Source organism: Elgaria multicarinata, chromosome 6 (assembly GCF_023053635.1).
Source record: "Elgaria multicarinata webbii isolate HBS135686 ecotype San Diego chromosome 6, rElgMul1.1.pri, whole genome shotgun sequence".
Lineage (NCBI taxonomy): Eukaryota > Metazoa > Chordata > Lepidosauria > Squamata > Anguidae > Elgaria > Elgaria multicarinata.
In genome coordinates, this window is record NC_086176.1 from 88,043,166 (window position 1) to 88,068,155 (window position 24,990).

The 24,990-nt window shown below is 40.4% G+C and overlaps 1 protein-coding gene across 1 annotated transcript in view; it reads right to left on the reverse strand.

Moving 5' to 3' along the window:
- Positions 1-403: 403 nt before the first annotated feature.
- NLN (neurolysin) overlaps positions 404-24,990 on the reverse strand; it is a 33,331-nt gene continuing 8,744 nt past the window's right edge. Inside the window, exons 4-13 of the mRNA XM_063128009.1 lie at positions 21,504-21,611; positions 19,308-19,410; positions 18,530-18,690; positions 15,896-16,031; positions 14,113-14,479; positions 9,893-10,094; positions 8,707-8,893; positions 5,972-6,100; positions 4,073-4,209; positions 404-816 (exon numbers count right to left, since the gene is read on the reverse strand). Of these exons, the coding sequence (XP_062984079.1) occupies positions 685-816; positions 4,073-4,209; positions 5,972-6,100; positions 8,707-8,893; positions 9,893-10,094; positions 14,113-14,479; positions 15,896-16,031; positions 18,530-18,690; positions 19,308-19,410; positions 21,504-21,611 (1,662 nt within the window). The 3' untranslated portion in view covers positions 404-684. The remainder of the gene's footprint in view (positions 817-4,072; positions 4,210-5,971; positions 6,101-8,706; positions 8,894-9,892; positions 10,095-14,112; positions 14,480-15,895; positions 16,032-18,529; positions 18,691-19,307; positions 19,411-21,503; positions 21,612-24,990) is intronic.

Genomic DNA, 24,990 nt, shown 5'->3' on the forward strand with positions numbered 1-24,990 from the left:
GAGACTTTGCCTTCCATCATAAAAGCAGTGGGAGAGAACATGCAGACAGAACATGTGAGGCTTGGGAGTTGGAACGACAGGCTGGGAGTGTCCTGATTCCACCCAAGGAAAGGGCATCTTCCAACCACTTCCTCTTATGGTCACACTCACAGATTCTACATTCTCTAAAGGCTCAAGAGGTGGAAGGGGGTATTGAATTTTGGCCCCAGTCATTGTTCTTGAACACTGTTGCTTTCATACAAGGTAATCAGGTTAATAAATCCCTCAAAATGGCTTCTACACATTGAATAGAATTTAAAAAGAGGATACAGATGTGCCAAATACAAGTTACGTGGTATAGAGGAAGCATAGCGATTAACTCTGTTGTTCAAAATGAAAACCCCACGAAATGCTCAATGTTACGTTAAATTTATTGCACACTTTTTCATGACTTCATTACAATCCACAAATAATTTACTAGTAAAAAGTAAGAGTTACGGTAAAGTACAGTACAATTCAGTGTGGATGTTAAGGTGGCAGTGAGAATTATGAATATTGAAAACGGGTAATAAAAACCATTAGAAAAACAATCACATCTGTCCTGGGGAAAACCCTTGTGTTTTACCTTTCAGAACATGAAAATCAACAGGTATTATAAGACTGATTCCCCAGATTACATCGGATTACGAAAAACCCATAGTTTTATTAAGTATATAATCCTTTGCTCAACAGAAAAGCTTTTTGGTTTGGCTTACGACCTAAAAAGTTTTGGAGCATATCCATGCCATCTAATGAGCCTCCAGGCTTCAAGATAAGATTTCTGTATTTCATTCCAGCCTGAAAGAAAATTAAAATGTTAGGTTAAATTTTCATGTTTATGCAAGATTTCTAAATCCACAATAAATAATGAAGCAAACCCTGTGCAGGATGGAAGCAGCTTGCAGTCTTGGCTTGCAGCTGAAATGATTATATTTGTCTTACCACACAGCCTCTTCTCTTCCCCTTACTGCCCCAATATCACCCCACAGTATGACTGACATGGATCTTCTGAAGGCTGCAGCACTCATTTGTTATCACAGAATCAGCAAACCAAGCTTTTTTTTGAATGGTTTACAAGACTTGCAGTGACCAAAAATGGTCAAGGTGTATTGGTCTTCATGAAGAAAACAGATCTGCCAAACAGTTTATGTCTGTCCATATTTCCAGTGTCCTCTGTTAAACATATATAGGGCAAAGCTTTGTATCTCTATAATCCTCAAATCCTTTTTAGGGTACTATTATATAGATGGCTTCTACCCGTCTTAGGTACAACTTCAGCAGATTACTTTCCCCCAAGTATGTTTTCATAGTCATGGATTGCTGCTGCAAAACGACAAAATGCTCTATGGCAGTGGTAGACAGAAAGTAATCTCCAGATGTTTTGGACTTCAATTCCCAGAATATCCTGCAAGCATGGCCAATGGTCAAGAATGATCTACTTTCTGCCCACCCCATGGAACTGTAGGAAGTTGAAATGTTGTACTGTTACTGTATTTTGTATGTATTTTAACTGAGATTTGTAATATTTTTATATGTAAAGCACTTAGAGATTTTACTATATTAAACATATATTACGTAAGTCCACAATTGGCAGAGTGTATGTTTGCATTTCTGCCAGCTGAACTCTTTATTTATTTTATTTTACTTATGTATTTGATGTATACCTTATCTTTCTACAAAAATGGCCCTCAAGGCAGCAAACAAAAACAATTTAAACACATTAAAGCAATGAAGAACATTAAAATACTAGTATCTTTAGCCTCCTTCAACATTATTGACATAAAAGAGGCATTGTATCATTACTGGGACCCTCAAGCAGGACCTGGTGCAACAGCACCTTCTTACCCATGTTCCCCACCAACTAGTGTACATAGGCTTATTGCCTCTGCTACTGGAGGTAGCACATAGCCATCAGGACTACTAACCATTGATAGCCTTCTCCTCAAGGAATTTATTCAATTCCCTTTTAAAGCCATCCAAATTGGTGGCTATCACTATATCCCACGGTAGTGAATCCCATAGTTTAACTATGTGCTGTGTGAAGAAGTATTTCCTTTTATCTGTCCTGCATCTCCCACCAGTCAGCCTCATGGGATGAGCCCAGGTTTTGGTATTATGGAAGAGGGAGAAAAATATCTCCCTATCCACATTCTTCACACCATGCATAATTTTTACACAAGGGTTCAGCACTTTGGATAGGTCCTTTAAAGGTGTGGCTGGTTCTGACTAAAGCCCAAAATGGATTCACAGCCCCACCAAAATTGGAACCACCAACCCCAACGGCTAAAATCACTGTTGTGTTCTTTACTGTGTATTTCTTACTCATAAATATGACCATGTTTCTCCTATTTTCCTCTTGTGCGCTACCTTTCCTTCACTGCCATGTTCATGTTTAAATTTTAAACTTTTGCACTCTAGTTCTCCTATTTATCTCTGCACGTTCCTACTGAGCCTTCAGTTCCTCTGGTGCCAATCTTTTAGTTAGACCAAAAATTATATCTGACGTCTCATGCTGCCATCCGTTTTCTTTGGCAGTACCTTATCTTTGGAATTCATTCACTGCCCCCCCCCCCCCCCGTATATTAGTAGGACTCAGTCTCTCCCTGCGCTTCAAGAAGTGCCTCAAGGCTTATCTATTTTCACGTCTTTTCCAATTTACTAAGGTATTTTAATATGTTCTTTTCCTCCATTGTTTTCCCTTACCATTTCCTCTTCCTTATATGTCTGTTCGTGTAAAATTGTACACCTTCAGACCAGGTTCTGGTGTTTTTATTGTATTCTTTTTAATTCCGCATCTTTAGATTCTACAGCTGCTTTTTAAAATAGATGCAAAAGAAACAACAATGATTACAATTATTATGGCCTCCTAGGTGGATAAGGCAACTAGAAGGTAGTTATGTAGCCACCATGGTTAGAAATGGTTCAAACGACTTGCTAAATCATGGTTCTTATGACACGCTAAGCCATAATGTTTAGCTCAAAATTAACTGTGGCTTAACGGGGTCATAGATTTTTCAGAGTTTGGAGAGGCTGCTGCCTGCAGGAGGGGGCCAGGAAGTCCACTTTCGCAAGCATAGTTGATCCAGGATAAATCTGGATGCAACCCAAGATCTCAGATTGTGCATGCATTTTAATATATGCGGAATACAAACAACGTTATATATTTTCAGAGCCAGTGCAACTGAATAGAACCATAAAACATACCAACTGTCTCTGCAGAGGCCACCAGTGAGGGAGGAAGCAGCAGCCAGGCACCTCTCCACCGTGCCTGGGTCCAACTCTAGCTGAGAGCCCCCTCCCTCCTGCTGTCACCTGTAACTGCTGAACTTTCCAACTAAGATTGTAGTGCCTGAATTTGCTTTCCTTTTCCCCTCCTCCTCCTCCCTCCCAATCCCCTTTCCTTTTGTGTCATGTCTTTTAGATTGTAAGCCTGTGGGCAGGGACTGTCAAGAAATACTTTTGTAAGCCGCCGTGAGAGCTTTTTTTGGCTGAATGGCGGCATAAAAATCCTTTAAAAAATAAATAAATAAAACACAATTTCATCTATTTCAATCCCCAATTCTTGGTCTGGGAGTGGTGAATCAGGTCACCAGATGAATGGTCCATGTCTGCTCACAGAAGGCAGCACGCCACAAAACTCAGCTAGCAAGAATTCTACAGTTATTTATTTCAAGTTTCATCCAAACAAAAGGGTATCCACTGAATTTTCAGATAAAAACATGTTTATAGAAATATTTATATATATATGTGTCAAAATACATATTTAAGGATTTATAAATTTAGCAAAAGGGCTCTCAGAGCAGCTCAGAATAGAAATATAAAACATCAAAAATGTAAAGATACTATAAAATTAAATTAAACATCTTATAAAAATAAGCCTGCTGTTCATGCAGATTTAAATGCCTACCCTTTATTTGACACAAATATAGCAGAAAAGCCTATGTATTACAAACTTCACGGTTATATCCTTTCTAGTAAACAGTATTTTTGAGTCTACAGAAAATTTTGAAATGGACCGCTCTTATAGTAAGTGTCATGAAGTAAATTCTCCTACCTGTGGATTCATTATCCCTTCTTTTTTAAAACAGTTGTAAAAAATATCCATAGAGAAAACTTCACTCCATAGGTAGCCGTAGTACTGGCCGTCATATCCACTTGCCAAATGGCCGAAGGTAGCTGGCATATTTGTACCTTAAAATGCAGCAGAAAGAGAAACATGGGGCCTACCGATTGTGTAGGGCCTGTGTAAAACAGAATGTCTCAGCGAACAGTCTGAAGGCACCTTATGAAGTTATATCTCTGAAGCCAAGTACATCTGGGAGAATCCCACAGTGTTCTGAACGTCTTAGAGGAAGGATATATATATATATATATATATATATATATATATATATATATATATGCAAATGCCAAGTACATAAAAGTGCAACATTTGCTTCTTGATCATGCTGAACCCCACCTGAAGTGCCAGCCACCTCCGCCACATCCCAGTGATGTGACTGAAGCAGTGGTGGACAGGGCACACCTGAGGGGAAACAGGAAGGAAAAAGACTTTATCCAAGTTTCAATGCAGAGAAAGAGAGGTTCTCCCATTTGTGGCCACCAGGGATGGTTCCAGGTTTGAAGGGCCCTGGACTAAGTGCCCTCTGGTGGCTCCCCTCTTACAACAGCACTCCTCAAGTACTTGAAATGGTTGTCACACAGAGGAAGGCCAGGATCTCTTCACGATTATCCCAGAATGCAGGACTCAGAATAATGTTACAGGAAGCCAAATTCTGGCTGGACATCAGGAAAAACTTCCTGACTGTTAAGAGAGCTATATGACAATGGAACCAATTACCTAGGGAGGTAGTGGGCTGTGCCACACTAGAGGCATTCAAGAGGCAGCTGGACAGCCATCTGTCAGGTATGCTTTAATGTGGATTCCTGCAGTGAGCAGGGGGTTGGACTCCATGGCCTTATAGGCCACTTCCAACTCTACCATGATTCTATGAATGGGGATCCACAGGGCTTACTTGGCAGTGACAGCAACAAGGCAGCTGGGAACTGCCTTTTTACAATACCCTAGAGTGCCTGACCTAGTGTCACTCCATGACACTGGAAAAAAAATAAAATGGTGGCTCTCAAGATGCAGTCATTGCTGGGGTTCTAGCAACTGTCCTACGATGCACCCTGGTGGCCATCCTCAACTTGAAAGCATTGCTTTGAAATAAGTGCAAGCAGGTATTGTGCCTTGCTAGTCCTATGCACAGCCTGCTGAGAGATTGCTTCACTCCTTCTCTTCTGGCTGTGCTCTGTTCAGAACAGCAATAGGCAGAGTACTGGCTGTAGAAGAGAGAAAGTGGTGTACTCCATCCTGTACTCTGCTAAGAGGTGCTTTAAACTCACCGAGTTGGATTCAAAGTTGGGAAGCATGTGTTGACCTACCACTCCCATCAGCCCTAGCTAGCATAATCAATGGTGAAATATGATGAGAGTTGTAGGCCAAAACATCTGGAGGGCCAAAAGTTGATCGCCCACGACTTAAAGGATCTCAGCCCCGCAGAGAGTTCACAAATATAAGTGGGGGGGGGAGAAGGCTATTTTCATCTATCCCCCTCCCCAACCCCCTACATTTCCCAGTGACAGAGGATCTTTGAACCCTCAGGAGTAGTTTTTCAGGGGGTGCAAGGAAAGCCGAGATACATGAGCACTAGTTCAATGAGGAGTACGCCATTCAAAGAACTCTGCATCTAACCCATCTCAGCCTTCTGCCCAAGGGGGTGGTCGAATACAATAATCACAATGTCAAAAGGAACTGTACCACATTCATCTGGAAAGTCTGAATGAAAACAATATTTTATAAACATCATTCCTTACTTAGATACAAGGAACATACTCCTAACACATGTTTACTAATGTTTTTTTTTTGCAACATTAACAAGATACAAATGGAAAATTTAAGTTTCCATACCTGGGGTTGCAGGTATTCCCAAAATTTCTTCACAGTACTTGGCATATTCCTCAGCGGGATCAGCAGAAGATTTAGTATGAACAGACTGATCAACCTTGCTCAAAACAATCTGACGAAGAGTCAGAAGACCTAGTTAAATAAGAGGGGCAAAACTCCATTTTAACAAACTACCACCAGAACAAGGGTCTTAGTAAGATGTGGTGAGTGCCATATAATCTCACCTGGGAAAGTACTATAGAAAAGTATTAGATTAAGTGCTTATAGAACAGCAGAATTAGATTAATTCTAGAATTAGCAGAATTAGATTAATTCTGAATTAGATTCGACCTGTCTCTTTGTTGCCGTTTGTTTCAAAGATCCTGGAGCGTGCGGTCTACTCTCGCTGTCTTGACTTTCTTTCTAGTAACTCTGCTTTGGATCCATTTCAATCTGGATTCTGTCCTCTGCATTCCACCGAAACAGCCCTTACTAAGGTCACCAATGATCTCCTTACTGCCAAGTCTAAAGGCCATTATTCCGTTCTTATTCTCCTTGATCTAACTGCAGCCTTTGACATGGTTGATCATGATCTTCCCTTAGATTCCCTTCATGACCTTGGATTTTGTGGCTCTGTCTATCTTTTTGCCTCCTATCTAGCGGGTCGCTCTTTCAGCGTGTTGGCTAATGGCAGCTCGTCTTCCTCCTTTCCCCTTTCAGTAGGGGTTCCGCAAGGCTCGGTGCTTGGCCCGTTGTTGTTTTCTTATACATGTTGCCCTTGGGCAAGCTTATTCAATCTCATGGCCTCCAATATCATCTGTACGCCGATGATATACAACTATATCTGTCATCTCCGGAACTTTCTCCTGATGTTCACGATCGTATCTCGGCATGTCTTTCAGATATCTCAGCTTGGCTGCTTCATCGTCGCTTGAAACTTAACATGGCAAAGACTGAATTGCTTGTTTTTCCTCCTAAACCTTCTCCTCATCTCTCATTCTCTCTTACTGTCAATGATGTTACGCTTACTCCGGTCAAGGAAGCTCGTAGCCTTGGCTTTATCTTTGACTCCTCGCTCTCCTTTATTCCTCATATTGAGGCAGTAGCTAAATCTTGTCGATTTTTCCTGTATAATATTGCCAGGATTCGATCATTTTTGTCTGTCTCTTCTGCCAAGACGCTTGTTCATGCACTGGTTATTTCACGGTTGGACTACTGCAACCTTCTTCTCTCTGGCCTTCCTTCTTCTCACATCAGTCCGTTGGTTTCTGTTCACCACTCTGCTGCTAAGATCATCTTCTTGGCTCGCCGCTCCGACCATGTTACTCCGCTTCTGAAATCTCTTCATTGGCTTCCAATTCACTTCAGAATCCAATATAAACTTCTCCTGTTAACCTTCAAAGCTTTTCACGGTCTAGCTCCTTCCTATCTCTCCTCTCTCATCTCACACTATTGCCCCGCTCATGCTCTTCGCTCCTCTGATGCCATGTTTCTCGCCTGCCCAAGGGCCTCTACTTCCCTTGCTCGGCTTCGTCCATTTTCGTCTGCTGCCCCTTACGCCTGGAACGCTCTTCCAGAACATTTGAGAACTACAAGTTCAACCACAGCTTTTAAAGCTCAACTAAAAACTTTTCTTTTTCCTAAAGCTTTTAAAACTTGATGTTGTGCAGACTTCTACTGTTACTTTCTACTGTTAGTTTTTCCCTACCCTGTGCCTGCTTACCCTACCCTGTACCTGTTTGCATTCTCTTCCCCTCCTTATTGTTTTACTATGATTTTATTAGATTGTAAGCCTATGCGGCAGGGTCTTGCTATTTACTGTTTTACTCTGTACAGCACCATGTACATTGATGGTGCTATATAAATAAATAATAATAATAATAATAATAATTAAAAATCTCATTATAAACATTAAATCAGCCTTACATTTAAGAACTCGCCTCGTAGCCATAGGCCAAGAATGGGCAGCTGCGAGGAATCTGGAGCTACTTTCCAGCTCCTCAGGCCCATTATGGGCCACATTCCTGCCACTGCTGTGCTGCCGATATTCAGCATCAGCAACAAAATGGTGGTTTGGAGCAGCAATCCCCAATGGTGGCTGAGAAGGGACAAGTTTAGCCAGAGTAGAGTACAGGGGGCTGCATGTTTCCATAAGCAATCAGGAATTCAATGCAGATCAGTAAGCAGGCTGGCAGAAGTGGGGACAGACACTCTATCCCTCCTCTAACAGTCTGTTTGATTTCTATGCTAGCTGTGGAGGAAGGAAAGCTCTTTCATTTACAACCACAATATAAAATGTAAATGCCTGGGAAAATAAAAAGGCGATAGAAAGAGTACAATGTAGGTGCGAAGCGAGCCTCTCTTTAGTTCTCTTCTGGCTGTGTTCTGTCCAGAACAGAGGTAGGCAGCGTGCTGGCTGTGGTGGAGAGGAAGCAGTGTACTCCCTCCTGTGCTCTGTTGGGAGAGGTGCTTTAAGCTCACTGAGTTGCATTCAAAGGTGCCCTCTGTTCACTTAAGGCAGGGGCCCTCCAGATGTTTTGGCCTACAACTCCCATCAGCCCCAGCTAGCAAAGTTCAGACAGATCCAAAGCAGATTTCTTAGACTTCCCTCATAATTCAAAACATTAAAGTACGGAACTTTTAGATATTTCTTACAAGGATTGCTAGGGCCTTTTTCCCTTTCAAGTTATGTCAAGAATTCTCTCTCACACACAAAATCAAATCCAACCAAAAGCAAAAAAGAAAGAAAGAGAGAATACCCGTGTTTGATAGCCTAGAAGCAATGAGCTTTTCGAGGAGATCATCTGGGACCTGGCTTCCATCTTTATAATGTTTTGACATTAGTTGCAGTGGTTCTTTTTCCCATACCCAGTTCTCGAACATTTGTGATGGTACCTCTACAAAATCTGTTTCCACATTAGTTCCACTAAACCGAGCAAAATCAGTCTATGAAAGATGAGAACAAATATAAATAACTAGAATACAAAAGCATGTGTATACACCCACACCCACACCCACACCCCATATATATGCTCCTTTAATTAAGGCGAGTCACCAAAAGATAAAAAAAGGTTTCCACCATTATAAACCTCAAAATTCTACTGCTTATAAAAATGGCACCTGTTGAGCTAATCACTTGAAACTCGGCATCCATGATCTAACTAATGAGGTCTACAATTGTGCAAAATTTCATATCTACCTAGTAGAAAGTGCCAAAGTTATAGAAAGTTAAAAAGTGCTGAAAAGACAGGGTTGCATTCTGGCTTATGACCAATGCACGTGAGCTATAAATTGAATACGTGGGCTGGTGAAATTGGGACTAATACATCAGCTCCACACATATGGCCCAATCAGACTTTTCACGTATCAACCATACTAGCCCACTTTAACAGTCTAGAGCAGGGATAGGCAACTTGGTCCCCTCCACCTACAATTCTCATCAGCCCTAGGCAGCATATTTAATGGTGAGGGAGGATGGGATTTGTGGGCCACAAGTTGCCCACCCCTGGTCTAGAGTGAAACAGAACTTAGGATGGGGCTCTACAGGTACAAGCAGACTGTATTCACAATGGCTGGGTTAAGCAGAGGTGCGAAGCAGGTTTTTCCTCCAAGTGAAGCAACTACTAAGGTCAATGAGCAAGTCTGTCATTGACTTTCATGGGAGCAGGGCTTACTCATCGTAAGGATTTCTTGTCATAGGATTTATTTATTTAAATATTATTGCAACGGGAAATATACAAACTTGACAAAGTGAAAAGATTTCTAACTATACAAGGGTCCATTCAAATTTACCATTAATTTGGAAATAAAACATTTTTCAACTGGGAAAAGTTGACATGGCATTAGATATGTCATCTTCTGTAAACATGGAAGTTACATTCACGTAGCCAGACTAGAAATTTTACTACTTCTTATTTATTTTGGTGGAATAAAGCAACTACTGACCTGCGCACATATCTGATGCATTACATGCCCAAACTCATGGAAGTACGTTTTCACCTCGCCATGTCGCAGCAGTGATGGGCAATCCAGTGTTGGCTTTGTGAAGTTTGTTACCAGAGCTGCTACTGACATCATTCTGCTGCCATCAGAAAGAAGACAGCCAGGCTGGAGACCAAAGCATGCAGCATGCCCATACTTTCCTTCTCTGAGTAAGAAAATAGGCCAAAACCATCCTTTAGAAAAGCACCACAGAGAAAGATTGATGAATCATTTGGCATTGCTTATTTATATTAGAAAAAGGATCATCCTTTTCCTGGAATAGCAAAGAACAAGAAAGCATTTCCCTATAGTTTTATAACAGCCATCATACTTGGGATCTAAACAATGTCATCAGCCCTATGCATACAAACCTATAAAATAACCTAATGCTTAGCTGCTTTCTTTTTAAAATTTCAAAATAATACTACTTAAGGGAACAGCTGTGGCCACTTTTGCGTGCCAGTTTTACTGTAAGCTATCCTTAGTTATGGTAATTATAGGAAAGGACATGCATATCCTATCCCCTGAAGAATTAGTGTTTCCTTCAAACATGAAAAACAATGTCAGGAATGAAGAATAACGGTAGCCTTTGAAACTGGGAAGCAAGGTATAGACAATAATAGGTAGCATTCAACTTCACAATATTTCTGACTACCACTATTGCATTAAACCAGGTTTTACAGCTCAGTAGCTTTTGTGAACCATAGAGAGCAGCTAAACTATGTCATATTATACTTTCTGAAGCTGAACTATCAAATGGGTGGCTCGGGCCTTTTCTCTTCATATTCCACCTTCCCCATTAGCCTAATCTCTTCTAAAGAGATATTTTAAGGAGGAATAACTACACCAAGAAAGTATATAGTACATTTGGGACCCAAAAGTTTCTGATCAAAACACCCTCACGGCCACTTTCCTTTTGTGGAAATACAAAAGGGCTGTGATTCCGAGAGCTCCCTGTCACTCCAATGAAAGGACAGAGGATGTACAACATGGCAAAGGACAAGTAACCAGGGGGGTGTCTATACCACAATGCAGCAGCCACCTCACAGCCATTGTGGGGCTTCCCTGTGAAGCTGCAAAGTACTGTGCATGAGTACCATGCATCCATTCTCTATCCTTGCTCCGGAGTCACAGCGGAGGCATAGCTGAACAGATGGCAACTGCTGATTGGTCGCCTACCGGAAACCCCACGCTTTTGCTCCTGCATTGGGATTAGCTGCCGCCCGATGCAGCAAAAATGTGGTGTTTTGCTTATTGTGGTGGCAATCCGCTCCGTATAGGCAGCCCACAGCTCAGAAGACTGAGTACATGTCAGAGGTGGGGTCTGAGCCTTAACACACTAAACACCTGCTTTGACACCATTTTCAGCACCATCAGAAACCTATTTCACGTGAATCCCAGCTGCCGGTAAAAAACTGTGTTAATGAAACATAATAAATAAAACATGGGAGAGTAAGGCATCTTGATAGGTGACAAAGGTATCTGGGGGCACATTGGTGGCCAAGGTCATTGTGTTACAGGGGACTCAGTTTCAGATCAGGGCCATGATGCTTGGAAATATGAGGAGATTCCCCCTGCCCCAGTTTTCAGATCCAAACGGTCCCAACCTCCACAGCTGCTATTTGCTCTCTGGGACAAAATACACAAGTACCATACAATTCTGGGAATTGATTCAGATCTATTAATTTAACTGGTGATGATGATAAGTTCTGGAGGGTTATAAGAGATGCACTTGAGCACCCTTTTTCTTGTGCCTCTCATAGTAAACAGGCTCCATGATAAGAAAGCATTTTCAGGAGCATCTAGGCCTGAAGGACATGGCATATACAGCTCTCTCATCCCCCAGTGAGTTGTCCAGTCCTGCATGGCTATTGGTGTAGAATCACGGTTTAAGAAAGCACATCACAGCAAAACAAACTACATTACCAAGTAAAGGGGCTCTAAACAGTTTGGCTTCTTAAATAGTCTGAAAAGTAGAAAGGAGTGATCCTATGCTACCCCAGACAACATGGGGGGGTGGGCACAGAAAAGTTTGGTTTCCTGTCTCCAAGGTCCGAACCACAAAACTGTGCTCCCTGCCCCCTCACCTTCCTAGCTAGTGTGGACAAAAACACACCAGCTACCTTTATGCACTGGGAAAATGTAATGTGGAGATGGGGAAAAGTGGATGCTCCCAGGGGCAGTGGGGGGCGGGGAGGACACTGGGGCGGCTGTGACATGACGTATCCTATGGCCACCCCAGCCTCCTTCCTCCCACTCCAAGGTGCTACTGCTACATGGGCGAAATTGCTTGTCTAGCAGAAGTGCAGGGCAGCTGGACCACATAGGGCTCTGCCCTGCATTTGATACTCACCAGCCTCCAAGTTCGGGGGCTGCTAGCAGTCCACATAGGATTTATTTATTCATTTAAAACATTTGTATCCTCCCCTGTATCATTGAGATCTCAGGGTGGCATACAGTTTGCACCTTTAAATGGAAAGTTCTGGGGTTGTTCAAGGGAAGGGTGCTTGAGTCTTTACAAATCAAGTCCACAAGAACTGACTTGTCTCCAGAATACCTTATGTACATACAGATCTTTTTACAAATAGGGCCTATGTCCAAATAATCCCAGCATATCACCTGGAGTCCAAGGGGAAGCAAGGCCCACAAAGCCCTGGCAACTCCCAGAACACAGCAGACGTTCCAAGGTCATGGAAACGGAAATGACAGTGGATTCAAATAGCATGCAAGGTCATTCCTAAGTCAGCCAGCATCAGGCAAAGCAAAAGGGTTCTAGTCAAAAATTCCACAATGAGTGTTATCAGCACACAAAGGGCAAACTACCTTCCCTCGTGCTGATTTCCTCCTCTACCTCCTAGTTACCATTAACCAGAATTCACCATGAAGTCAAAATGGGCAAATTGAGGCTCAGATTCTATCTCCAAGCCACTAATTTGGAAAATGTGGTTTGGATTTTAGCATCTAGTTTTCCGGATGAAAACTAAGGAAGTGATGTAGGGCACCCCTTCCCATGAAAAAGAGAGGAGGAGGAGGGAACACCCAAGCCCAGAGGGGAGGTTCCAGCCACCAAACCATGATTCAGCACTCCACCTAAATTGAGCTATAGTCTTCATGAGGAAGAAGGGAAACAATTTAGCTGCAATGATTTATGATGATATGTTCTTCCTCTAAATACTGCCATAAGTACTAAAAGTTCTTGCTTGTCCTTTTCCAGGATGCTGAGGCTGCAACCCTATGCACACTTACTTGAGATTAAGGGCTCCATCACACATAACTTTTCTTTCCTGCTTTCCCTCCGCTTTACTTCCAATGCATAAGCACACCAAGCTTATGGTCCCTTTCACCTGAAGACACTGCTCTTTCACTTGTTTGCTCTTCCACTCCCTTCTCTTTCTCCCTCCAGTTCATTGGTTGCTCCTTGAAAGCATTTAGCATCCCTTCCATGTAGACGTGTGGACTTTCATGAAGACCAAAGTTAGGTTTCCTTTGCACTTTTTTTCTTCAAGATGGAGACAGAATGAGCAACAAGGCAAGTCCCTCAAGCAGCAATATATGTTTTCTGTTCCACAAAGAAGTTCCGAGGGTTGACTGAGGAGATTTAGAAAATACTTCTGCCTGATTGCGCTGTTCAGTCTCATAAGACTACAGGCTGGAACACACCTTAAGCTTTGTCAAGTGAAGTAAAGCCATGTTGCAAACACAAAAACAAATTAACTTGGCACTTATAATCATTTTAGGTTCTACTTGTGTTTTGAATAGATTCCAGTAGTACTTTGCAGAGAGTAGAGTTGAAATAGCTCATTTCTAAACATATGGATGCCAAACACAATAAAGTCCCCAGAATTATTCCTTCTGGGGAGAAAGAGAGTGTGCAAAAGGATTGGCACAAGCCATGATCAAGGTTTCAGGTTTCCACCCCACCCTCTACCAAGCAACCAACAGTGATCAGTTTCCATGTAATATTTTTTTTGAGGAAATTAAACCAAGTCAGTGACTTGATCTTACAGTGCAGGCCTCTTTATGTTTAATCAGAAGCAAGTCACACTTTCAGTACAGCTTACTCCTAAATGTGAATAGGATTGTGGTCTTATTTTATGAATAATTCAGTGACCTGCATGCAAGGGAAAAAAACAATAGCTCTAAAGGAAAAGAAAGAGAGAGAGGGAGCTAGAAATCATAGTTACCTTGGGTACAGGTCCAAGTAGAACTGCCCTAAAACCTCTCCTGTTGAACTGTCTTTTACTGTGTAAACAGTAACGCTCTCATGCCACACATGAGCATCACCCACTGGTTCAAATACAAGTCCCAGCAGCTGCTGGTAAATATTCAATAAACCTTCTGTGACGGCTTCAATGGGGAAGTACTCCTTCAGCTTTTCTTGATCTATGGAGTACTTGAGCTCCTCTGTACGATTCATATAATACGGCAGATCCCACGCATTAACCCTTCCATCATATTCAAAGCCTGTTTCTTCACATTCGTTTTTCTTTAGGTTTAGAATAAATGCCCTCTCATCCTCACCCAAAAACTTCATCTTATTGCTTAGATCACCTGCAAAAAACAAGATTAAATAATGACTGTGAGAGCTTGTTTTAATCCCATATCATATTAGGTACAACACCAGGAGGGGTATTGCCTTCATAACTTGCTTATGGGTTTCCCAGAGGCATCTGTTGGCATGGGAGACAGGATGCTGCAGTAGACAGCCTTTCGTCTGATCTATCAGGGATCTTATGAGTTTATTCATAAATTATGGGTTGGATCCAGTATCTGCCTCCCACAGATAGAAGTGCTCCTTTGAAGACTTTTAATCTAGTGGAGCATTTCCATTGGCAGAACAGGGAAGGGGCAATTTTCTGACTCCCCCCATTTCCACTGCAGCCCACCGAAAATCTGCTCCAGAGGGCTGGGAAACTGTCCCTAACAGCATGAGAGGTGGCCCTGGGGGGTGCAGAGGGAGGGTGGAAATGGGCAACTATCACTTCTCTCTCTCTTCTCACCAGAGCGGAACTCTGTTCAGAAAGAATTCTTCCTCTTGCGAAGAAACCCTGGAATAACCCTAAAACAGCCCATGGGTTCTAGGTGGTTTGTTAACTAGGCCAACAACCCACGCTCATTGGGTTCAGATGACACAACAATCTACAAGTAGAGTATAGGTTATGGAATGGAAGTGCATGGACGCCTGGCATGTACCACAAACCACAGTGGCTTATTTAAGCCACCATGGCTGAAAAAGACTGTGCAAACCAGGTCAGTGTGTGGTTGAACAGAAAGCGGGAACAGGAACATCAAATACTGTTAAGTATAAATGAACAATGCTGATGCCATAAATTGGCAAAAGCCTCTTTTAGGAGGAAAGTGTCTATTTAATCCCTCGTTAATACTCAATAACCAACTAATTCCTCTTTAATTAAAAGCTGGCATCACATTTAGCAAAAAAGTAACTCCATGCCTCTTGCAGGCTAATTTACCCTATAGTCAAAACTACAGTAGGACCTTAATCAACTGGATTGGTGTCATTAGGGAACATCTATATTCATAGCCCATGGAACATGTGATTGACGTGGTCTTGGCTACATTTTATGGCTTTGAATTCCCAATAAATCACCTTTACATTTAGAACCGAGTGGGTGGAAATGCACACTTTTTTTTTTTTTTTTACACAGGGCCAATTCATAATCTAAAGGATTTAGGAATGTTAACTGCTTGGTTTACTTCTGCTTCTAACTGGCAAATTATTAATAATCTGTTAGGTAGATTTTAAATAAATTTCATAAACCATCATTCCAACTATACATGTAATCACAATTATATTTGATAGATTTTTGATTCTGAGTAGAAAACGCTTCTGCAGATTCTTTCCCCTACCCACAAAACTCTGAAATCTATTGCTCATTTTCACAAGAAATGCTTCCCCATGATTTGTTACCATTTCTAATATTTTTACATTTATACATGGGAACAGACCTAAGAATGCTGTAACATTGTCTGTGATCTTTGCAGTGTTCAGCTCAAGAACAAAGTTGGCGTGTGTGTTGTATCCCAGAAGCTCTGCTAATTTTGCCCTCAAAGGAAGTAACTGTTGAAGAATGTTAGCATTTTCCTAGGGAAATAAAGTTGAAGTTTACAGCCATTTCATACAATGGAAAGAATAAACCAAAGTGTATTTTCAGCTACATAAATAACTACACACATTCTGAATGAAGCATGCTTAATATTGTAAATGCTTTTTTTAAAAAAAAGGTTGAACGTTCCTCTGTGTTTTGCAGCATAGTATCTGTAATATCTGTAATTTACATGTATTCTACTTGGAAAGGGGCAAAGCTAAGTGGAAAGGTGTATGCTTTCTCTGCCAAAGGTTCTAGACTCACTATGTGGTACCGCCAGTTAAAAGGATCTCATGGCCCAGGGCTGGGAAAAAATCTTCTGCCTACGTCTCAGAGAGCAGACATCAGTCCAAGTAGACAGTAGTGAATTAGGTGGACCAATGGACAACTCAACACAAACTCACAGCTTTATAGGTTTGTGTGTGCTATCGTGACCACGACATAAGCTTATTCTCTGATCCTATGGATCTAATAAAATAAAGAACACAGTATATTCTTATTGTATTTGAGCATAACATTGGGTTGCTAGATTTTCAGAGGAAAGGAGAAAAAATCTCGTCTGAAGAGGTATCAGTCAGGCTTACTGTCCTCTAAATTATGCTCATTATTTGATAGTTCCTGGAACTGTTATCATACCCTGTAATTTTGATACTTGCCAACATGTCATTTTACAAGTGTAAAACTTGCCAACTAGTGTTATAATTGTCTCCTGACATAATTTTCTTCAAATCAACAGTAATTAATTTTCTTTAAACAAAGCAGACGTATGTTTTCCTGCTAACTTATTTCCTACCCAGTAACTAATCCCTTTAATTTATGTCCGGTTATATCTTCAATCAGAAAGGCATGTAAAGCATCTCAAAAGCTTAAAACTTTTCTGTAGGTACTTTTACTGCTTACCTACAACTTTAGTAGCTAGACTAATCTAGTAATCTAAACAATTCTAGTAGCCAGATTAATCTAATATGATCAGGTAGGCAAATTTAGGAAAATTTGTTTTTAAGTATGTAAAATAAGAACAGGCAACACTTTTAAATATGTGGATTTTCTCTGGAAGCTCATTTTTCCTAGAGAGTAGAAGTATAGCGCAGGACTAGGAAGCTCCTTTCAGATCAAGGGCCAAGCTGAAGTTTAGATAAAGTCTTAGGGACTACATTCCAGCGGTGGATGGGGCCAAAATACCAGCATATTGTATTACAGCTCTTACTGCCAATAACTAAGCCTTAGAAAACAATGCACAAACGCCAGGAAACCATCAAACTGGGGGAAAGGAGGTGACCCTCTGGGGACCCCAAGACGGCTGGATTTGGCCCCTGGGCCTGAGGTTCTCTGGAGGAAATAATCAAAATGTGCAAGTTGATATTTATGTACTTTTAATTCTGAAAAGAAAATTATATTGGGTTGGATTCATGCTTAGAGTAGACCCATTGAAGTCAATGCTGCAAGTTATTCATGACTAACTTAAGTCCAATTTATTTCAGTGGGCCTACTTTAAGCATGACTAAGTCTGAATCCAACCCAATGATTTCAGATGGAATAAGAGGTGGGACCATGGCTCAGTGCTGGAGCACCTACTCTGCATGTCGAAAGTCCCAGGTTCAATCCGCGGCATTTCCTAGCAGAGCTGGAAAAAACTCCTACCTAAAATCTGCTGCCAGACAATACTGACAATAATTCACAGAAATTACTTTTGTGAAGTGGGTGCAAGATATCAGTATACTAGAATGTAAGCCTATGTGGCAGGGTGTTGCTGTTTTATTCATTTACTATGTACAGTACATTGATGGTGCAATATAAATAAATAAATAAATAGTATATGAGAATTCACATGACTTAAGGGTATATCCATTTTGAAAATGTGTATTTTATTTATTAGGAGTTTTAAATTGCCCTGTCCTCAAAGGTCTGCAATGCTCTTGTCAATTTAAATAACCTTTACATCTCTGCAATTAAATTAACAAAAGCTAACAGGAAGGTATTACAGCTAAGAACACGGATACAACAGAAATACAGAAAGGGACACGGCTAGACTCCTTATTTTCTTAATTTTAGTCATCAGTTTATTTTGTAATTCCTTCTGGACTCATAAGAAGTACCATGCTGGATCTAGTCCAGTACTCTGTTCACACAGTAGCCAACCTGCTGTCGACCAGGAACCCTCAAGCAGTGCAGGGATGTAACAGCACCTTCCCACCCATGTTCCCCAGCAACTGGTGTATATAGGCTTACTGCCTCTGATGCTGGAATGTCAATTTATGCTTTAGCTATGTATATCTGACTGTCAACTAACAAACAAAAACAAACCGCTCTTCAAGTTCTCATACTACCTGAGATTGCTTTTTTGCAGTGGAAATGCCAGGGACTGAGCCTGGGACATTCTACAGGCAAAGTACATGTTTTATCACTGAGCTACGGCATTTCACATACCTTGCTTGGTTAGTACTGACCCTACATTTTATCTCACTCTATTATGGACAGGACAAATTTCTCGTACCTCTTTACACCTGGTGTTAAAAGAAGCTTCCATTTTTCGCCTGGTGTCTGGAACACTGCACTTCTTCAGAACAGGAAAATAGTGGGGATATTTTAAAGTAACTTTATATCTGCTTGTTTCAATCTTCTCTAAACTACTGATAAAATCATCAGGAAGGGCACCTGAGAAACAAATTTTATCACAGGATTGAATAAAAGGATATTCTTCAGATATTCCCTTTAGCAATATTTGGAATGACTGTCATTACAACTGCATAAGTACCAACTTGTTTTTACCCTCAAGAGGCATTGAAGGAATCACAGGTTACATGTCATCTGACTATAAATTCATATAAACATTTTATTTATTAACAATACAAACAGAAGTAAACATACTAATCCATTAAGAAAGGAAAACACATTTTATATGCATCCTTCCAAATTTAAATACACTGAATTTATAATAATAGGAATGTGTAAAAAGAAGATATTAGATGTCCAAGGTATAAACATATTATGTAAGAATGTGAAAGTTAGGGACAGGAAAGCTACCTTGAGAACAGAGAAATAGTTCACAGTAGATTGGACATGTTAAAGAAACAACAGTTGTGGAAATATAACGGCCAGGCCAATACAAATGAAGGGGAAATCGGAGCAAAATGGTGGAGGAATAAATGATAAAGCTGATTAGCATATGAAGCAATGCTCAAATATACTTAGAAGACTGCTACTAGTATAGAGGCTGTTACTTAAATTTATACATCTCTCCTCAACAACAATTCTTAAACAGATGTACTCACGGAGTTCATCTTGAGAAAATATCAGAAATGTATTTTCTTCATTGAGGTTTTTGTTGAAGTCTATGCATAGCTCACTCAGTTTCTGCTTTATCATCTTGATTTCCTTAATATCAATTTATAGATAAAAAAACAGCAATTATACATTGTTGTACATTATACATTTCATTCCAATGATTTTGTCCACAATTTTACCACAAATTTTAAAAGACACAAGAAAAGAGCATACAGAGGAGATAACAAAGTGAAGAAAGTTATCAAGCTACAGAAAATGAATTTCGGTCCCAATCATTAGAGAAGACAACTGGAGAAGTATGAGGGATATCTGCATGAAAACAAAAACCAGAATTCTACAACAGTTTTAATATACTAATTTATTCCCCAAGAAAAACACTTTTAGCATGTCAAATTTATTTATTTCAACATGTCTTCAGCTGAAACATTTAAACTTTCAGTTAAAGACAATTGTATACTTTCATATCTAAGATACTGGGCTACATCTAATGTTGTGTGAGCTGACTTACATTTCTGTGACAGAACTTTCTGCTCCGCTCCTCCCCTCCCATATACTGAGATCCTGCTCTCACTCCACACAAGATAATTTCAGTGAATTGTAGGAAGCTGTAGTATTGTCTACACTGGCTGGCAGCAGCTTTTCAGCTCTACTAGGAAATGCCGGGGATTGAACCTGGCACCCTCTGCATGCGGAGCAGGTGCTCCAGCTCTGACCTATGGTCCCTCCTCTTATTCTGTCTGTAACCATCGGGTTGTAGTCTTAGTCAGGCTTAAAGTAGGCCCACTGAAATAAATGGGACTTATGCACGTCCCTATGCATGCCACAAAATCTGCTCCAGATGTTCCCTAAACCGTTTGAGCAGATAAAGGGGCCTTCAGGGAAGGGGGAAGGAAGGGTCTGGCTCCACTGGTGGATGTTGTTCTGTCAATGGATGGATACAATTTCACCCAATGTCTGTTGGCATTTCCACATTTGTCATATGGATATTAAAGGGTATTTTTTTTAAGTATCTTGAATATGAACACTGTAAGTAAAAGGTTCTACTGAATGCAAGATAGGAATTGGCTAATGAGAGCAAAAGCAGTGATGTGGTTCAAGTGTTAGGCTGGGACTGGAGAGATCCTTGGGTAGGGCCTGTAGCTCAGCTGTAGAGCACATGTTTTTCATGCATAAGGTCCGAGGTTCAATCACTGGCATCTGCAGTTAGGGCAGGAAAATTTCCTGCCTGAAATCCTGTAGAGCTGCTGCTGAGTTAGGTGGACCAATTATCTGATCAGTATAAGGCAGTTTCCTATGTTCTTATAACCCAAGTTCAAATTCCCACTCAGCCATGAAGCTGGCTGGGCGACCTTCAGTCAGTCACTTCCTCTCAAGCTAACCTGCCTCACAGGGTCGTTGTGAAGACAGAAATGTGTGGAAAGTCACAGACGTGTTCTTGAGCTCCTTAGAGAAAAAGGCAGAATGCAAGTGTAATAAAATAAAGAAGTAATTAATATTTACTGGTGCGGTGCTGGAGTGGAAGGGAGAGAGAAGAGGAGATGCAGCAAAGATTGATTTCCTCAATAAGCAAAATATTATATCAACAAACATTGCAAAAATAAATACAATACAGTATAAATAAAGAGTTTCAGCTATTGGGTTATAGAAATGCAATACAAAATAAAATAGATAAATCTATGATTTTTTTGAGCCTTAACATGATTTCTACTCCTATCTGTACATAAACTCAAAATAGATAACAGCTTCTCTGTGTGGCTATATTTCACTTGGCAAGGGAGAAATAGCGACCTATAGGTAAGAAGTGAGCAATACTCAAACATAATTCCTATCATCTGTAGCCGAACACTACCCAGACCAGGTAGTCCAGACATCAAAAGCAAAATATTTTTTGACAGTGCTGGTCTAAACACATCATAGATTTTAGACGTCAGTTGACTCAGTTAGAGATTTTAAAGAGATCTGACTGTCAGCTTATTGCAGAATTTTAAATATTGCCAAATAAATAAACTAACAAATAGCTCTGGCCACAAAGTTGCATAATTTGAAATGTTTTTTTTAATTAATTTTACTTTCTAGGCTGGGATTTTATACACACTTTCCAAAGGGTAAGCCGCACTGAAATATGCTTATAAAATATATGAGATTTGCCTTTTTTATCGTTGAAATATAACAATCACACTTACATTCTGTACTTCTGTAGGAAGATGGAGTCCATTTCTTTCCCCCATTTTTATTGACTTTTCCAAGTATCTTTTGGCTTCTGGCCTTAAAGCCTCAATGTCACATGTTTTCTGAAATGCAAATACACAATAACATTTACCCATTTTGTAGCATCATATTAAAAGCTCAGTGAACATTGCAGTAATAACTAGAACTGCTTATTACCTAATTTCTTGTGTACTATGGAATGGTTTTATAGTTTGACTTATTATACTAATCATTTTTTCTAATAAAAACATTAATCTTTTCTCCACTATCAAAACAATATCTCATCTGCAAAAGTAACTTATATGTTGCGGTTGACAGCATTATTTTTTAAAAAAATTGGTATACCCTTTTCTTGTAAAAATAAGGCTGCATGCATCATTTCAATAATGCAGGTATCAAAATTCTACTACATCCCAAGACAGCAGGATTGCTTTCCAAAAAGTTAATATTGTGCATAAAGCATTAATGCAGATCTGTTGTGGGCAGAAGGTAGATTGGGATCTACTGGTAGATCACTGGATGATATGCAGTAGATTGTTAAACAATGGAAAGTCAGAAATCTTTGTCAATCAGAACATACCCTTATGGCTTTTTGTATCCTTGATCTGTAATGACTTAGATGTATTCTTGCACTTGTATATGCAGGTATATGGTGTACTGGTGGCTTACAGAGTTCAAGGAGGTAATTGGCTCTGCCACCTAAGCTACCATTTTGCATCTGGCTACCCTAGCCACTATTGTTTGCGACAGGTCCTAATCGAAGTGTCCTGGGTTCTAGTAAAAAACAAAGTAGATCCCCCAAGCCTGAAGTCTGTCCGCGCCTGCTTTAGAGTGTTCAAAGAGTTTCACATATCTACTCTGTAATCATCCTTACAACAATCCCATAAGATAGATCAATATATTCCACATGGTGAGCCATGGCTACGACTTAACAACTTGCATTAGATGATCTAGTGAGTTTGTGCCAGAACCTAGATATGAATGGGGACTACTACAGTACATGTCTTAGTTGTAAAATGAAAGTATTTAATTCACAGTGTTTGCCTACTGATGTGTGCAATATAGTTTCTAGCCCTGTTTCACAAACAGGCACAGCACTGATGGCACATTAGAATAAAGTTTTAACTAATAAAGGACTAATGGGTAAATATTGGTTTTGTTAGAAGAACTCTAGTGTGAAGCCTGCCAGCTGTCAAACCATACTGGGCTTTTCCACAGGAACAAATGTTAAGGGCAAATAAAGTTTCATATTACAGGTGAGTCATCACACATTGCTCAGAGACAAAGGCATTTCTTTTTAGGATGGCATATTTAACTAAATTAGGGTGCAATTAATACATGCTTGCTTGGAAGGGTCAGTGAAGAGGGGAGAAGGAGTAACTTCCAAGCATTTTACATCAGGGTGTCACATGGCTGATCAAGCAGACAGATGGTTTAAGCTTTAAAAACACTCCACTCTCGTTTTGCTCAAAAATAACAGTCAAGCATCCTTCTGTCTTCAGTTACTTTCAAAGCTTGCAAACAAAACATGATCTTTCCTTTTCTACATCTCAATATACAGGGCCAACAGCAACACACTTAAGATATCATCACCTTTGTTGAGTAAGACACATTTCAGAACAGGAAGAGAGTACGGATAAACCACTAATAGAATGGTTGGATGGTGTCCAAAATGATACATAAGCCACAAGAATTCCTGGGTGACTGCAGAGATATGGTTCTTGAGAGAAAATGCTCCTTGCCACCCCAAATCTAGTTTGTTTGGTTTTGTTCATCAAAAACAGCCACGGTAATTGACCAACTACATAAAGCTCCTAGTCACTTAACCATGGCTTAAGAACCTGGCCACAAGATTCCATCCTCTCCCACTGCTCAAGGCCTCTTTTCCCATGCCACCGTTAATCATGGGGTCAGAATGGATAATATTTCTCCCACAATCAGGCCCACTATATAGTCCATTTTACAGATTGACAACACAAACCAACTGAGTTTTCATTTGGGGCAGTTTGATTTAATGGTTTAATTTTTTTTTAGCTATGTATATTTATTGTTTTATAGTGTTTGTATGATTTTATCTGTACGCTGCCCTGAGATCCTAATGATATAGGGAGGGATATAAATGTTTAAATAAATAAATGAATAAGCACACATTCTGGCAAACTGACATGGGACACCCAAATCAGTGAGACTTCTTTATTGCAGGAAATCTCACAGCAAAACTTAATGGCTACACACTTCAGAAATCATATAGCCGATGGTCAATAGCTATAGGTTCCAAGAAATTCCAGAACAGTCAAAAGCTAATCCCTACTACTGTGATGAGATCCCCATCAATGTCGTTTCCCCACTGCCATCTTCACGGTTCCCTTGTGTTCCCTTTATAAATGTAATAAATAAATAAATCCCAAGAATTGCCAGTGATTTTCTCATTGCATCCTTCTTCTGGCAGCCTCTATCCTGATCCTTGAGAAACCTCTCCAGAGGGTTGAGGCACCCTCATGAAAAGAGTGGGCTATGGCATGTAGGGGGTGAGAGACAGAGGGATGAATGATAATGGCACAGAAGCACCTCCTGTGAGTGGGAATGTTAATTCAACAAAGGTGATGGAAGTATTTAGCCCAGAGGCCAAGGTGGGTGCTTCCTTTTGCTCATCAGCAAAACAGGAATCTAGTTGCAGGAAAACACCTCTAGGCAACTGAGCATCTCCTATCGAAAATCAGTTTTAGACACAGGCATCCTGACTTGGCACTGTTTCTTCATATAAAGGGAAAACACGCACACTCCAATGAACAGGGAAGAAATGTGTCACAAATGTGATGCAACTGTCATCAAGACTAGAAGAAGCAATTTGATGAGTTATCTTCCTGTTCAAAACACACAACTGTGACAGAAAAACATCATGTGATAGTTAAGTTAGTTCAAGGCAAAAACCAAAGGAGGGGTAGATGTCGCAGGGAAAACCTCAGGCAAGACTTAGGGTGCAATCCTATACACCCTCAATGGGTGTTTCTTCTGAGTAGACATGCACAGGGCTGCACTGGAAGGCTCTTAATATGCAGTATTAGCTCAAATCATCATAGAGAATTAAAAGTTCTAGCTTAATTTTAATCTGAAGCAACCTTTATTGTCATGTAGCCAAAATGGGATGCATACATGAGCAACCAAATTTTCCTGCATAGGAAATGCAGCGTCTGTAATGGGCATAAAAGCTGCCCACCCAATGGCCTTACAAAAGTGAAGCATCTGCAATACCAGTTAAAAGCAGCTTTGTAGACTACAGCTTTGTAGACTACAAGCCAAAGGACTTCATTTTCATCATTGCACACTGCTAACTATAGACCACAAACAGTACTATAATTAGCAAATGAATATTATATTAACAGCTATGCAGATTTTTAGCAACTGGGGAAAGTAAATGAAGCAATGGAATTGTACCAACCTTCCCCAGCAACCACCTCTGTA